At 38.5% G+C, this 12500-nt stretch overlaps 2 protein-coding genes across 3 annotated transcripts in view; both read left to right on the top strand.

Moving 5' to 3' along the window:
* srgap1b (SLIT-ROBO Rho GTPase activating protein 1b) overlaps positions 1-12500 on the top strand; it is a 59801-nt gene that overhangs the window by 24353 nt on the left and 22948 nt on the right. For both annotated transcript variants that reach the window (XM_017494444.3, XM_017494443.3), the window contains exons 4-7: positions 961-1023; positions 3291-3467; positions 6350-6478; positions 12158-12379. In XM_017494444.3, coding sequence (XP_017349933.2) covers positions 961-1023; positions 3291-3467; positions 6350-6478; positions 12158-12379 — 591 coding nt within the window. The remainder of the gene's footprint in view (positions 1-960; positions 1024-3290; positions 3468-6349; positions 6479-12157; positions 12380-12500) is intronic.
* The window catches only part of ovch1 (ovochymase 1), a 136099-nt gene continuing 128122 nt past the window's right edge, over positions 4524-12500 (top strand). Inside the window, exon 1 of the mRNA XM_017494590.3 lies at positions 4524-4533. The gene's annotated coding sequence lies outside the window, so the exon portion shown is untranslated. The remainder of the gene's footprint in view (positions 4534-12500) is intronic.

Here is a 12500-nt window from a genome sequence, read left to right as displayed (position 1 = left end):
TTGATGGACTAATTTAATAACAGATGAAGAGAAAGATTACGGATGGATTACTAGATGAATAGTGGATGAATAAATGGATAGATTATTGATGAATGGGTGGATGAGAGAATAGCGACCAGACAGCAGATGAGTTTTTATGACCTGTGTTACTTTTAAGCAGCACTTTTTTTCTACTTTGAGAGGACTGCTATTCCTAATGTGATTTGTAGGGTGGTCTTATTGGTATGTAGTTGCACTGTGTACTGCATATCACTTCATTTATATGGCCAATATTAGATATTTTTGGGTCCTTTTAACCCAATTTTATTCCATTTTCTTTCTCTCAATTGAGTTACGGCCATTTCTCAGTGTCGTAGCTCTTTGCATTGGCGCTTTGGCAAAAGATTTTAATCTTGGTAGGGTTTATTTGGATAAAGAAAAGATAAACATTCTGCATTGCACTTTGAGAACCATCTGGCCTTGTGATATTGGATAAAATGCCTAATGGATTAATATAACCATATGGTTGGTGCATTGCTAGTGAACAGGATGGACTACACCTTCTTCCATTGTAGTACTACACTGCGTAGTTCTCTTCTTTAAGTTGTATATTCTGAGTGCTGGAAGTTGGAAGAACAGTGCACCAAGCAATGAACTACTAATCTGTTCTTTTAAACTGGGGTTGTTGTTTTTTAACCATAGCGGTGCAATCTTAAATGCCTTTCTACTCTGTTCCGTAATCACGATGCCAAGCCTGAGTGAACTCGATGGATAAAAGTAATAGGATGGCATTTTGTTCTCCAAATGGCTTTTGATCTCCCCATTCTGTTTAGATCAGGTGTTTCAAACGGTGTTTCATTGCTTTAGATATGAGTTTGACCCAACCCTAGACCTTTTGTATTAGCTTCTCTAAATAAACTCTGGTGGTGTGTTGTGTTTTTTTTTTTCTTTCTTTCTTTCTTCTTCTTCTCCCTTCTCTAGAGTAAAGAGATCACTTTCCAGTTGCAGGAGGACCTGATGAAGATTCTTAATGAAGTCTATACGGTGAGGATATCTTTCTGATTGTCCCAAGCCTCTCATCGTCCTTTCATTTTCATTTTCGTTGCTCAGATTACGAATGTCTTCTCACGTTTCGGCACACTTCTAACCGCTCATCTTGTCTTTCTCGTTTTTGATCATTCCATCAATACACGAGCCGCTCTCCCCGTCGCTGGTCTTCTATACTACGCTCCTTTATTTTGATCACTCTACAGCTCAGCTCCAGCAATCTCATCAATCTTTCATTTGCTCATTCTGTCATTTCATACTTCTGTCACACTGCCTACACACAGGTTCGTTTTCAGGGCATAAATGTAATAACTTTAGCTTGCCTAGCACAAGGTGCTGTATGGAAGCAGGAAGCTCCAGAGGGACATTTAGAAGGTTCTCCTTGTTTTAGCTTGTTTGAACAATACTTTTAATATAATAGCTGCTCGTGGAGTTTTGTCAAATGCCACCCAAAGTTTGTGCGAGTATTGGACTTGAATTTGTCTGTGATTTAACAGCTTCGAAAAAAAAGCATCAGACAAAGCTTTTACCACTGATGATTTCCACTATCCTTGGCTTCACAGATGGACAGTGACACACTCTGTCTCTCTCTTACACACCCACACACACACACACACACAGAGCTGTGAGATGCTGAGTATGTGTATGGCATTCTCTGTTGTTCCGTCAGGGTGCTTGAGCACTCAAGAGCTTCTGCGTGTCCTTGTTAAAATCCATCACAACTTTATCGCGAGGCCTGTAGCTGAGCTAAGCACTGTTCATTTACATATGGCAACAATTACTCCCAATCTCCCTCCTTTACAAACACGTACATGCGCTCACACTCTCCATACGCACACGGCATTCATTAAACACACAGATGGGGCACAGTGTATTTTGTCGTATCTACCTGATTATCTCAATGTGGGCATGTGAAAACACTACGGATGTGGGGAAGACTGGCTTCCTTTTTAAATATTACTCCATTAGTCATTCACAGATGTGAGAAAACGACTGCTGTACTGAACTGAAATAAAAAAAGGTTTCTTGGGCTGTTCATATCGTAGGATTAGGTATTGCTTAGGCATGTTTTTTGCTGTGTTCATGACAACTAGGAACTCTGGATTTCCTGTTTTCCACTTTAGAGCATTCGTCCGAACTTGGCGGTTTAAGGTTGGGGGAAAAAAACCTTCTCGCACACAAACAAACTAGCACTTGTTAGAGCATTAGCACAAAGAGAAAACCCAAAAGGCAAACAGTAGAGGAACTATACAGGAGACTGAGGCTGCGATCTCGTAATTCCAAAATTCCGACCTTCGACTAGGAAAACGCGAAGAAGAGTCCCCAGCAACTCGGAAGTATAGAAAGGTCTCAGACAAGCCAATTTAAAAAAAGGCATGATGTCAAATCAGCATGGCTGCTCATACCATCAACAGTAAACAAAGTAGCACTACTTTACATTTATGCTGTATATACTAGTATTTGCTTTAGATCAGTCAACATACAGACGTATTCGCTTGTTCAATCAATTTTTTAAGAAGAAAATATACAACAATCATCACAGTTTGCTGACTTGATTTTTGTTAACAAAAGACGCCCCCCCCCCCCCCCCCCCCCCACACACACACACACACTTTGTACCTTGAACGCACGGAGGTAAGAAGATGATGGTCCGATTTCCACTTCCGAGCTACGTTGACCTCTGCATGTGAGCAGGTTGGTGGAGAGAGTTGGGCGTGTTGTCTGACAGGAAGTTCTCTGAGGACCTGACCATCATGCTCATAAACTCAGTATTCTGTTTAAAAGGCTTAAAACACTGTTTCGTCTGCTTACTTTGCATTTTGGGCATCATCATGTTAAACTGACATCACAGAATTTCCAGTTTGAAGAAACTGGAGCTCTTGAGAAGCTCTTTCTGAGTGGGAATTATGACTTAAAGGGACAATTAAATAGATTTTCCTACGCCGAGGTCAGGAAATGACCCAGTTCCCATTTAGTCATAAACGCAGTATAATAGCCCCAAAAATGAAAATGACTGCCAATAGATTACCTAACTTTCCCCATCACTGTCAAAACTGGTAGGAAGTAACATGACAATTTCATACTTCTGTTGTACTAAGTGTGAGTCCAGGAAAACAAAACCATGGTGGTAAAAACACTCTGAATCTGGTTAGGAAACAAACCCTATTAGATGATTAGAAGATTAGTTCTGATAGCATTGGTGTCAACACCTTTTAGTATTTATGGTTAAGCGTTATTCTGATGGCTTGACAACATCTGTGCAGGTGATGAAAACCTACCACATATACCACAATGAGACTCTGAGCTCAGAGAACAAGCTGAAGGAGGCAGAGCGGCAGGGCGAGAGACAGGGCCGAGGTGGAGAGGTGTTTAGTCTGCGCAACGAGGAGCGCCATCAGCGCCGCAATGCCGCCCGCAAAATCCAGAAGATGAAGGAGAAGGTACGGGAGACTACAAAGGATCCTGACTTTTAATATGGTGGAGCATTACACTGCTTTAGCCACCAATAATATTAAGATGCTAGATTAAAGGGATACTCCAGTGTTTCTTTTTCTTCAAACTAATCTCTTTCTACCACATATGTAGCGAGTGCTGTGCGATATAGCGATACATATCATAGGATGATTTAAAAAAAGTCTTTCTATTTCTTCTATATCGCCAATGTCACAAAAGCCACAGTAAGAGCGTGACAGAGCAAAACTCCCAGCAACAGAGTCTGTCATTTGGACGTGGTTTGGGTGTAACAAATCAGACACGGACCAGAAAACGGTCATTTGTAAGGTCTGCCACATTTTGTGTAGATAAAATTTTCACTGACCTTAAAGAAAACTTAATATATTGTGATGTATATCATTTCAAGATATGAAATTATCCATATTGTGATATGATTTTGGCCATATCCCCTAGCACTATGTGTAGCATATATGTAGCATGTGTATATAGCATATGTAGAGTGGGTCGTCCACTAATCGTAGGGTTGGTGTTTCGATTCCCAGCCCACGTGACTCCACATGCCAAAGTGTAATTGGGCAAGACACTGAACCCCAAGTTGCTCCCGATGGCAAGCTAGCGCCTTGCATGGCAGCTCTGCTACCGTGTGTGTGTGTGTGTGTGTGTGTGTGTGTGTGTGTGTGAATGGGTGAATGAGAACAAGTGTAAAGCACTTTAGAACTGCTAAGGTTAAAATAGCGCTATATAAGTGCAGACCATTTACTATTTACTATATGATTACCACAAACAAGAATTTCGATCTTTCCCTTAATTAAGAAAAGTGCTTATAATGGAAGTATGGGGGCAGTTGTTGAGTGAAGAGTACACAGGGGGCTTGCTGTTAATGCGAAAGTAATCAGTGACAGGGTGGTGTAAAGTCACTTACATGATAATAGCTATAAACAGTAATATCTTTCCAGCCTCTTGTTTTCCTGTCTCTTGAAACTAATAAGACAAAAGCACATCTTGTCATATTACCGAATAACCACAAACCATAAAATCCTAAAGTCTTTCCCGTATTGTTATAAATTGTTACTATAAAAACAATAACATGTTAAAGTAAGTGTATTAATATAAACCTGTGAATTGTCTTGCAGTCATAACTGCAGTCGTGTTTGATGTTCTAGAAAAATAATCGACACCTTCTGACCAATCAAAATCGAGAATTCCACAACGGTATAAATGTTTTAATAAACGTTTCAAATACAGAGTTATCCAGTACAACACTGACTCAAAACTACGCCAGACTCCGAATCACACAGAATCTTATATCAAACCTAAACTTATAGCCAGCTTTCTAACAACAAGGCAGTACAGTAAAAAGTCATTGTGGTTCCTCGTTATCTGGCGGTAACTTTAGCACTTCATTGTTTGTGCTCTGAAAAAGTAGTGATGTTATAGTGTTAGACTTTTATTTACAAATTCATTTGAATAATGAGTTCATGGAAGTGTTCTGAAAAATTGTTTTGCATAAATGTTTATTTATGGATTTCAACAGCTGCTCGTATACTTGCCGAATGCGGAATATGAAGACATTATTCAAAATGAACAGATCAATTATAAACAAATACAGATATGAATGGGCTTAGTGGTTAGCACGTTCACCTCACACCTCCAGGGTGTTTGAACCTGGGGGTTCGATTCCCGCCATGGCCCCTGTGTACGTGGAGATTACATGTTCTCCCCGTGCTGCGGGGGTTTCCTCCAGGTACTCTGGTTTCCTCCCCCAGACCAAACATAATAATTTTGAATACAGATATTTGGAGCACAGATAAAGATAATGGCATTGCATTACACCCGCATGGTACTTGACTTTGGTTGTTATGTTCTCATTACAAGGAAATATAATAAACAAATTCTTGTTTGTTTGTAATTATACATATGCTACAGATGCAAAAGAAATAAGATTTAAAACTGCTGGAGTGTACCTTTTCAGACAGGACGTCAGGCCTATTCAGATGGTTTGAGATTTTTTAGCACATATGTATAATGGGTATGCTGTACAGTATAATGGGCATACTATATGTATATTCTACAATGTGTATATGTATGTATGTATGTATGTGTCTGTGTCTATATATATATATATACACACACACACACACATATATATATATATATATATATATATATATATATATATATATATATATAATATATATATATATAATATATATATATATATAATATATATATATATATATATAATATATATATAATATATATATATAATATATATATATATATATATATATTAATATATATTATATATATATATATATATATATATAATATATATATATATATATATATATATAATATATATATATATATATATATGTATATATATATATATATATATATATATATATATATATATATATATATGTATATATATATGTATATATATATATATATATATATATATATATATATATATATATGTATATATATATGTATATATGTGTGTGTGTGTGTGTGTGTGTGTGTGTGTGTGTACATTTTCCTATGTAAATTAAGATCTGAATCAATATAATTGTTATCATTGTGGTTTTAGTGAATTTTAGCTATGTGAGCCTCCCACTTTCATTTTCTTCTCTTTTTTTATCAGTGGACTCTGGCTCCAGCTGAAGGGGTTTAATTAAAGCAGCATTCACCAATTTACTGTACCGAATATTTCAGCTGAGCCAAGCTAAGGCTTGTCTTAATATCACAGACATGAGCATATTATCAACTCCCACTTGTGCGTTTTTTTTTTATTTTATTTTTTTCCTTCTTCTTTCTCTCTGTCTTTTTCCTTTTTCCTGTTTCTCTCACCTCTCTTCCTCACCAGCGCCAGGCCAAATACTCTGAGAATAAGCTGAAGGTTATGAAAGCTCGCAACGAATATCTGTTGACTCTGGAAGCTGCCAACGCTGCTCTGTTTAAGTACTACATCCAGGACCTGTCCCACTTGATTGACGTGAGTATCAAAAACAGTGCTGATTTAGTTTAGCGGGAATGTGTTGCGTGCTAAGCGTACCACGGCGATAAAGTTCTTTCTGCTGTTATCACCTCGCTAAGCACCGATGAATTATAGTCCTGATTAATGCTCGGTATAATTAATACTTTTATAATTAAAGACAAAGATGCTGCATAACAGAGAAAAAGGGATCAAGACTATAATTAGACACACCGAGGCACAAAGGCGTACACATACACACATGGCGCATACAGTATACAGTAGGGATGGGTTATATCAGTAATTTACTTTCTATGTAGTACTCCGGCTAATATCCTGATATGAATCCTGATATTTTAAAAACAAAGAGAAGATCTTTATTGTTTTCCATGGTGTGAAATGGTAAATGTGTAAATCAACATTTTCTTACGAATTTGCTTTTTTAGTTTACAGTCATCTCCAAAATTATTGGCACTCATCAGGAGGAAAAAATGAATAACATGTGCAATTAACAATTTTACGCTACGTGATCAACAGCTCCACAATTAATATCACAGATCTTGGACCGCTCCGGTGTTCATACAGAACATTTCCATCTCCTTGGTATTCGTCGATTTACACACACGTAGATGCTCTTGTCAGTTCCGAACACGGGTTTTAATAGGGTTCAAATTCTGAGATTATTTTCTGTCCTGTAATTCTTTCTGTGTTTATTTGTGTATGTGTTTGGGATCAGGATCCATGTATGGCCAAATCTTAACCTCATGGCAGAGGTAACCGGGTTTTCAGCTAAAATATCTTAATGCCTTTATTCTTCACAACAAATCACCAGCAACAACACAGCTTCAAATCCAGAAAAGTGTTGGCCCTGTCGCTGTGAGAGTGTGCTCTGTGGGTGGGAGGGATGACCTTCCATACTCTCCTCTGTCAATCAAAGCAACTGTAACCAATGCTGATGTAATGCCTGATAGAGATAGGGTAGATAGAGCTGTCCTCCAAGTGTTCAGGTGCTGCCCTGTGATATAGCATGAGCATCATTTGGAAGATATGCGGTAGCTTCATGTCTCAGAGGAAGCATATTCTACAGTGGTTTTGACACTGGGCAGTCCAAATTGGTCTGGTTTGAGTCTCACTTTGATTCTATCGAACCCCAGTGCGTTTGCGTTCATCTGACGTAATCACGAACGTTAATGGAGAACATGACTTGTTTTGTTTTTTTTGTCTGTTTGTTTTTATTTTGGTGCTATTCTGCACAGCAGATATTATGCGCAGCAGTGGACCGCTTCTGTGTCCCACAAGGTTCCGCTGCGACTCATGGTACACGTATGTTGTAGAAACAAATGATGTCGTCATCGGCTAAAACACATGCAGAGATTATTTCCTGAACAAGTGCAGACCCGAGTTCGAGTTCACGGGAATCAGTTCCAGCACAACCGAACTCAGACCACCTCCTACATGTAGTCCCGGGTTTGGTACCACAGGGCGCTTCCTGGTCCGCATGACAGCTTTCACATTACCAATTTATTCTTGCAAACCGTGCTCTGTTTCAGACTCAACTGCCAGTGTGAAAGCCCCCTAGGTTTCACCCTCCATGGTTAGTAGCGGACGTATGACATGGGAGACGTATCTATTGGGTGGGGAATTATCAAATTACCATACTGGGAGAAAATGGGGTAAAAAAAAAAAAATATATATTATTTAAAAAGCTTCAACCAATTAATCATCCTCCAGCATGTTTTACAAATCACAACACCGTAAAGTCTATATGCAGTCCCATGTTTCCAAACTGATGATGCTGATGATGTACTTGAGGAAGACGTGGTCTCATCTGATCACAACACAATTTAATCCCAATGGTTTAGAAGTTCTTTTCTTGCAGCCCTTTCAGAAACCTTGTCATGGAGCTGGTACAGTATCAAACACTTTGGGTTCTTCGTTGTGATGTAATGGTATTTTTAATGCCATTTATGTTTAAAAAAATTAATTATATCCATTATGTGATTGGTGCAGGTCAACCATCTGTCTCTATTGTGTTGAAAGCACTTTGGCTTTCCACATGGTGATGAATGACCGAGATTTTGCATTGGTGGACTTCGTAGTTATACCCCAAGGCAAGCGGAAAATATTTTTTCCAATGCTTCCTCTAATAAAAACTAAAGTTCTAAACACGTTCTTATAGCAATGATTTTCATTTGAATTGTGTGTAATGTTTATATTCTCTCAAGGGGTTCCATTAATTCTGGACTTGACTGCATCACATCATTATTGCTTAATGGATGTGACGTGACCCCTTTATACTTGCTTTCTTTCTACCAGAGCGGCATTACACACCTTCCTGTCTTCTTTTTGTAGGACGTGTGTATCAGGGAACATGGGAATGAGGTGGAAGAAAATGTTCCTATCCTGAGCCATTGACATTTTTTGCAATATTACAATATTAATATTACGGGCTTCGTGTTCGGTGCGATGAAGAAACACACGGCGCTGAGATTTTTGTAGCAGGAAATGTCAGGATGGGAAGTATCAGTACTTCAGTATTGATTTGCCTGATGTACATTTAACAGTAAGGCAGTGAGAGCTGAAACAGAAAGCAAATTCACACCCTGTAGGTGCTGATATAAAAGCAGGGAAATGTGCTAAAATAAATGTGCAAAACCTTGCACGCACATAACAGTGCTTGGAGCCTTGTCCCTAGTGTGGGTTATTTTATTTTCTTCATTAGAGCTAACAGCAGGCTTAGTCTGGTCAGCAATGTTCGCCTCGATACAGTGCAGCATCTTTTCGACCTTCAACGAGGTCGTCTTCACTCGGCGCCGGAGCCGATAAAGACAGCAGGAGAACGTGTGTGTGTGTGTGTGTGTCAGAGAGAAAGTGTGAAGCATTGATTAGAGCAGCTTTGAATTAACCTTAAAGAGCTCGAGTCGGTTGGAGAAACGCTTTGAATTAACCACTCAGCTTGTCCGTCTGTAGAGATAATCAACCTTCTGTGTGGGGAAACGTCGCAGCGTATGAACTGCAAACTGCTTTGTGAAAACGGTGGGTGAGAATTCTGTCCTCAGACACAACCTGACATAGAATTCACACCAGACGCTAAACATCACTGAAACATCTGCATAAGCAACTTAAGACTCAAATGCTACCAGTGATTTCGTTGCCTTGGTTTTTTTCTTGTTTTTGTTTTTGTTTTGTTTTTTTAAATCAGGAGAACCAATAGTGTGTACACTGACCACAAGGTCAACAGAATACGGGGCGTGGCCATAATGTACAGCTGTCGTCATCATTTTACACATACCTTGCAGAATCTGCAAAATGTTAATAAGAAGGCAACACGCTACATTAAGAGCCAGGGGGGTGTAAAGTTTTGAACAGGATGATCAGTGTATATTGGTGTTATTTTGTTTAAAGATCTTATTTTTTTATTTAGTACTGCCCTGAATAAGCTACATAAGATATTTACATGTTTCCAATAAGACAAAATAATAACAATTACACCCCCCTGGCCCTTAATGTATCGTGTTGCCTTCTTGAGCCTCAGTGAATGTTTACACTTTTGTAATAGTCGTGTACGAGTCCCTCAGTCATCCTCAGTGTGAAAAGATGGATCTGAACATCATATAAACTCTGCTAGAAAGGGGTCAAATATGCAGATAATGCTGGAAAAGTAAAGAACGTGCAGGACCTGGAGGATTTTTCTGTAGAACAGTGGGCAGTTTAACTGCTCGGGACAAACAAGTGACTCGTGAACAACTCTCACAGAACATAAACACAGTCGTTGATCGTCTAGGTAACGACACACAGTGTTAATAATCACGCGTGTGTAAACTTTTGAACTGGTTCATTTGTGTAAATTCAGTTATTATTCAGCTACTATATATAGTAGGAGAAATACATGTATCCCAGCTACTATATAGTAGGAGAAATACATGAATATAGTAGGAGAATTACATGTGTATATAGTAGGAGAAATACATGAATATAGTAGGAGAAATACATGTATATAGTAGGAGAATTACATGAATATAGTAGGAGAATTACATGTGTATATAGTAGGAGAAATACATGTATCCCAGCTACTATATACTAGGAGAAATACATGAATATAGTAGGAGAATTACATGTGTATATAGTAGGAGAAATACATGAATATAGTAGGAGAAATACATGTATATAGTAGGAGAATTACATGAATATAGTAGGAGAATTACATGTGTATATAGTAGGAGAATTACATGAATATAGTAGGAGAATTACATGTGTATATAGTAGGAGAAATACATGAATATAGTAGGAGAAATACATGTATATAGTAGGAGAATTACATGAATATAGTAGGAGAAATACATGTGTGTGTATATAGTAGGAGAAATACATGTATATAGTAGGAGAATTACATGAATATAGTAGGAGAAATACATGTGTGTGTATATAGTAGAAGAAATACATGTGTATATAGTAGGAGAAATACATGTGTGTGTATATAGTAGGAGAAATACATGTATATAGTAGGAGAAATACATGTATATAGTAGGAGAATTACATGAATATAGTAGGAGAAATACGTGTGTATATAGTAGGAGAAATACATGTGTGTATAGTAGGAGAAATACATGTGTATAGTAGGAGAAATACATGTGTATATAGTAGGAGAAATACATGTATATAGTAGGAGAAATACGTGTGTGTGTATATATAGTAGGAGAAATACATGTATATAGTAGGAGAAATACATGTATCTCAGCTACTATATAGACGGCTTCAAGCAGTCGTCTATTTGCACGTATAGCATGTCAAATGAATTAACTGCACTTGAAGCTTTCATAAAATGAAAATGAAAAACACCCAAAAATGTATACGGTACCATAACGAAGACCAACTGTATGTCAATATGTGAAATTCTGGAGGGACGTCGGACGGCGTGGCGCGGTGACGTAATGACATGTGCCGTTAATCCATCTATGTTCTATAACATGTAAAATCTGAACATGAAAGGAATATTCTAAAAGCAACTCATGTAAACACCTTAATCAGAATATTGTCTTATTCAGAATAAGGCCAATAATTCGATTACCGCTGTCCACGTCAATGTCTTTTGTTTTTCGCACCATCCTGTGTAAACTCTAGAGACTGCTATGTGTGAAAATCCCAGGAGATCATCAGTTTTTGAAAAACTCAAAGCAGCCTATCTGGTACCATCAACAACCATGCCATGATCAAAGTCACAGAGAACGCACTGTTTTCTTTATTCGTAGGTTTGATGTGAACATTAACTGAGGCTGTATCTGCATGCTTTTATGTATTGCGCTGCTTCCACACGATTGAATGTCTGGATAACTGCATAAATGAGCACGCACACAGGTGTTCCTATTAAAGTGGATGGTGAGTGTAAGGTAATAGCTGAGAGAGGTGTGACCGTGAATTAAACATTAATGTAATGTGTCAAGGAAATTTTATGCTATTCAGTTTTAGATGTGGTGCCAACTTGATAGGATTTCTTCGCAGAGTTTCTTTCTTCATAACGTTGCTGAAGGTTTTGATTTTATTTTAAATAAGGTTCAGAATGTACAGAATGTGAGAGCTTGGGATTGAAATGATGATTTCTTTGGCGTTTCTGTAGACCAGTAAAGCCACCTTTTGTCACATGAGTAATGTGACGGGATGTGTGTTACAATTGAAAGGGTTTTTTGTGTGTGTGTGTGCCAGTGCTGTGACCTGGGCTACCACTCCAGCCTGAGCCGAGCATTGCGCACGTACCTGTCGGCCGAGTATAGTCTGGAGACGTCTCGTCACGAGGGTCTGGACATCCTGGAGGGGGCAGTAGAGAGTCTAGACCCCCGCAGTGACCGCCAGCGCTTTATGGAAACTCACCCCACTGCGTTCACACCACCTGCTCGGTTCAACTTCCAGCCTCACATGGGGGACCAGGTCAGGCGCCACCTAGTGCTCATCAAACGTAGCACACACTACTGCACACTGTATATTACACAGATAAGTATAGCGGGTTAAAGATAAACCAGAAACTGTGTGTGTTTGGTGTTTGTGTCTG

Source organism: Ictalurus punctatus, chromosome 19, assembly GCF_001660625.3.
Source record: "Ictalurus punctatus breed USDA103 chromosome 19, Coco_2.0, whole genome shotgun sequence".
Taxonomy (NCBI): domain Eukaryota; kingdom Metazoa; phylum Chordata; class Actinopteri; order Siluriformes; family Ictaluridae; genus Ictalurus; species Ictalurus punctatus.
The sequence above is the reverse complement of the archived record's forward strand: the minus strand, read 5'-3'. Positions and strand labels throughout refer to the sequence as shown.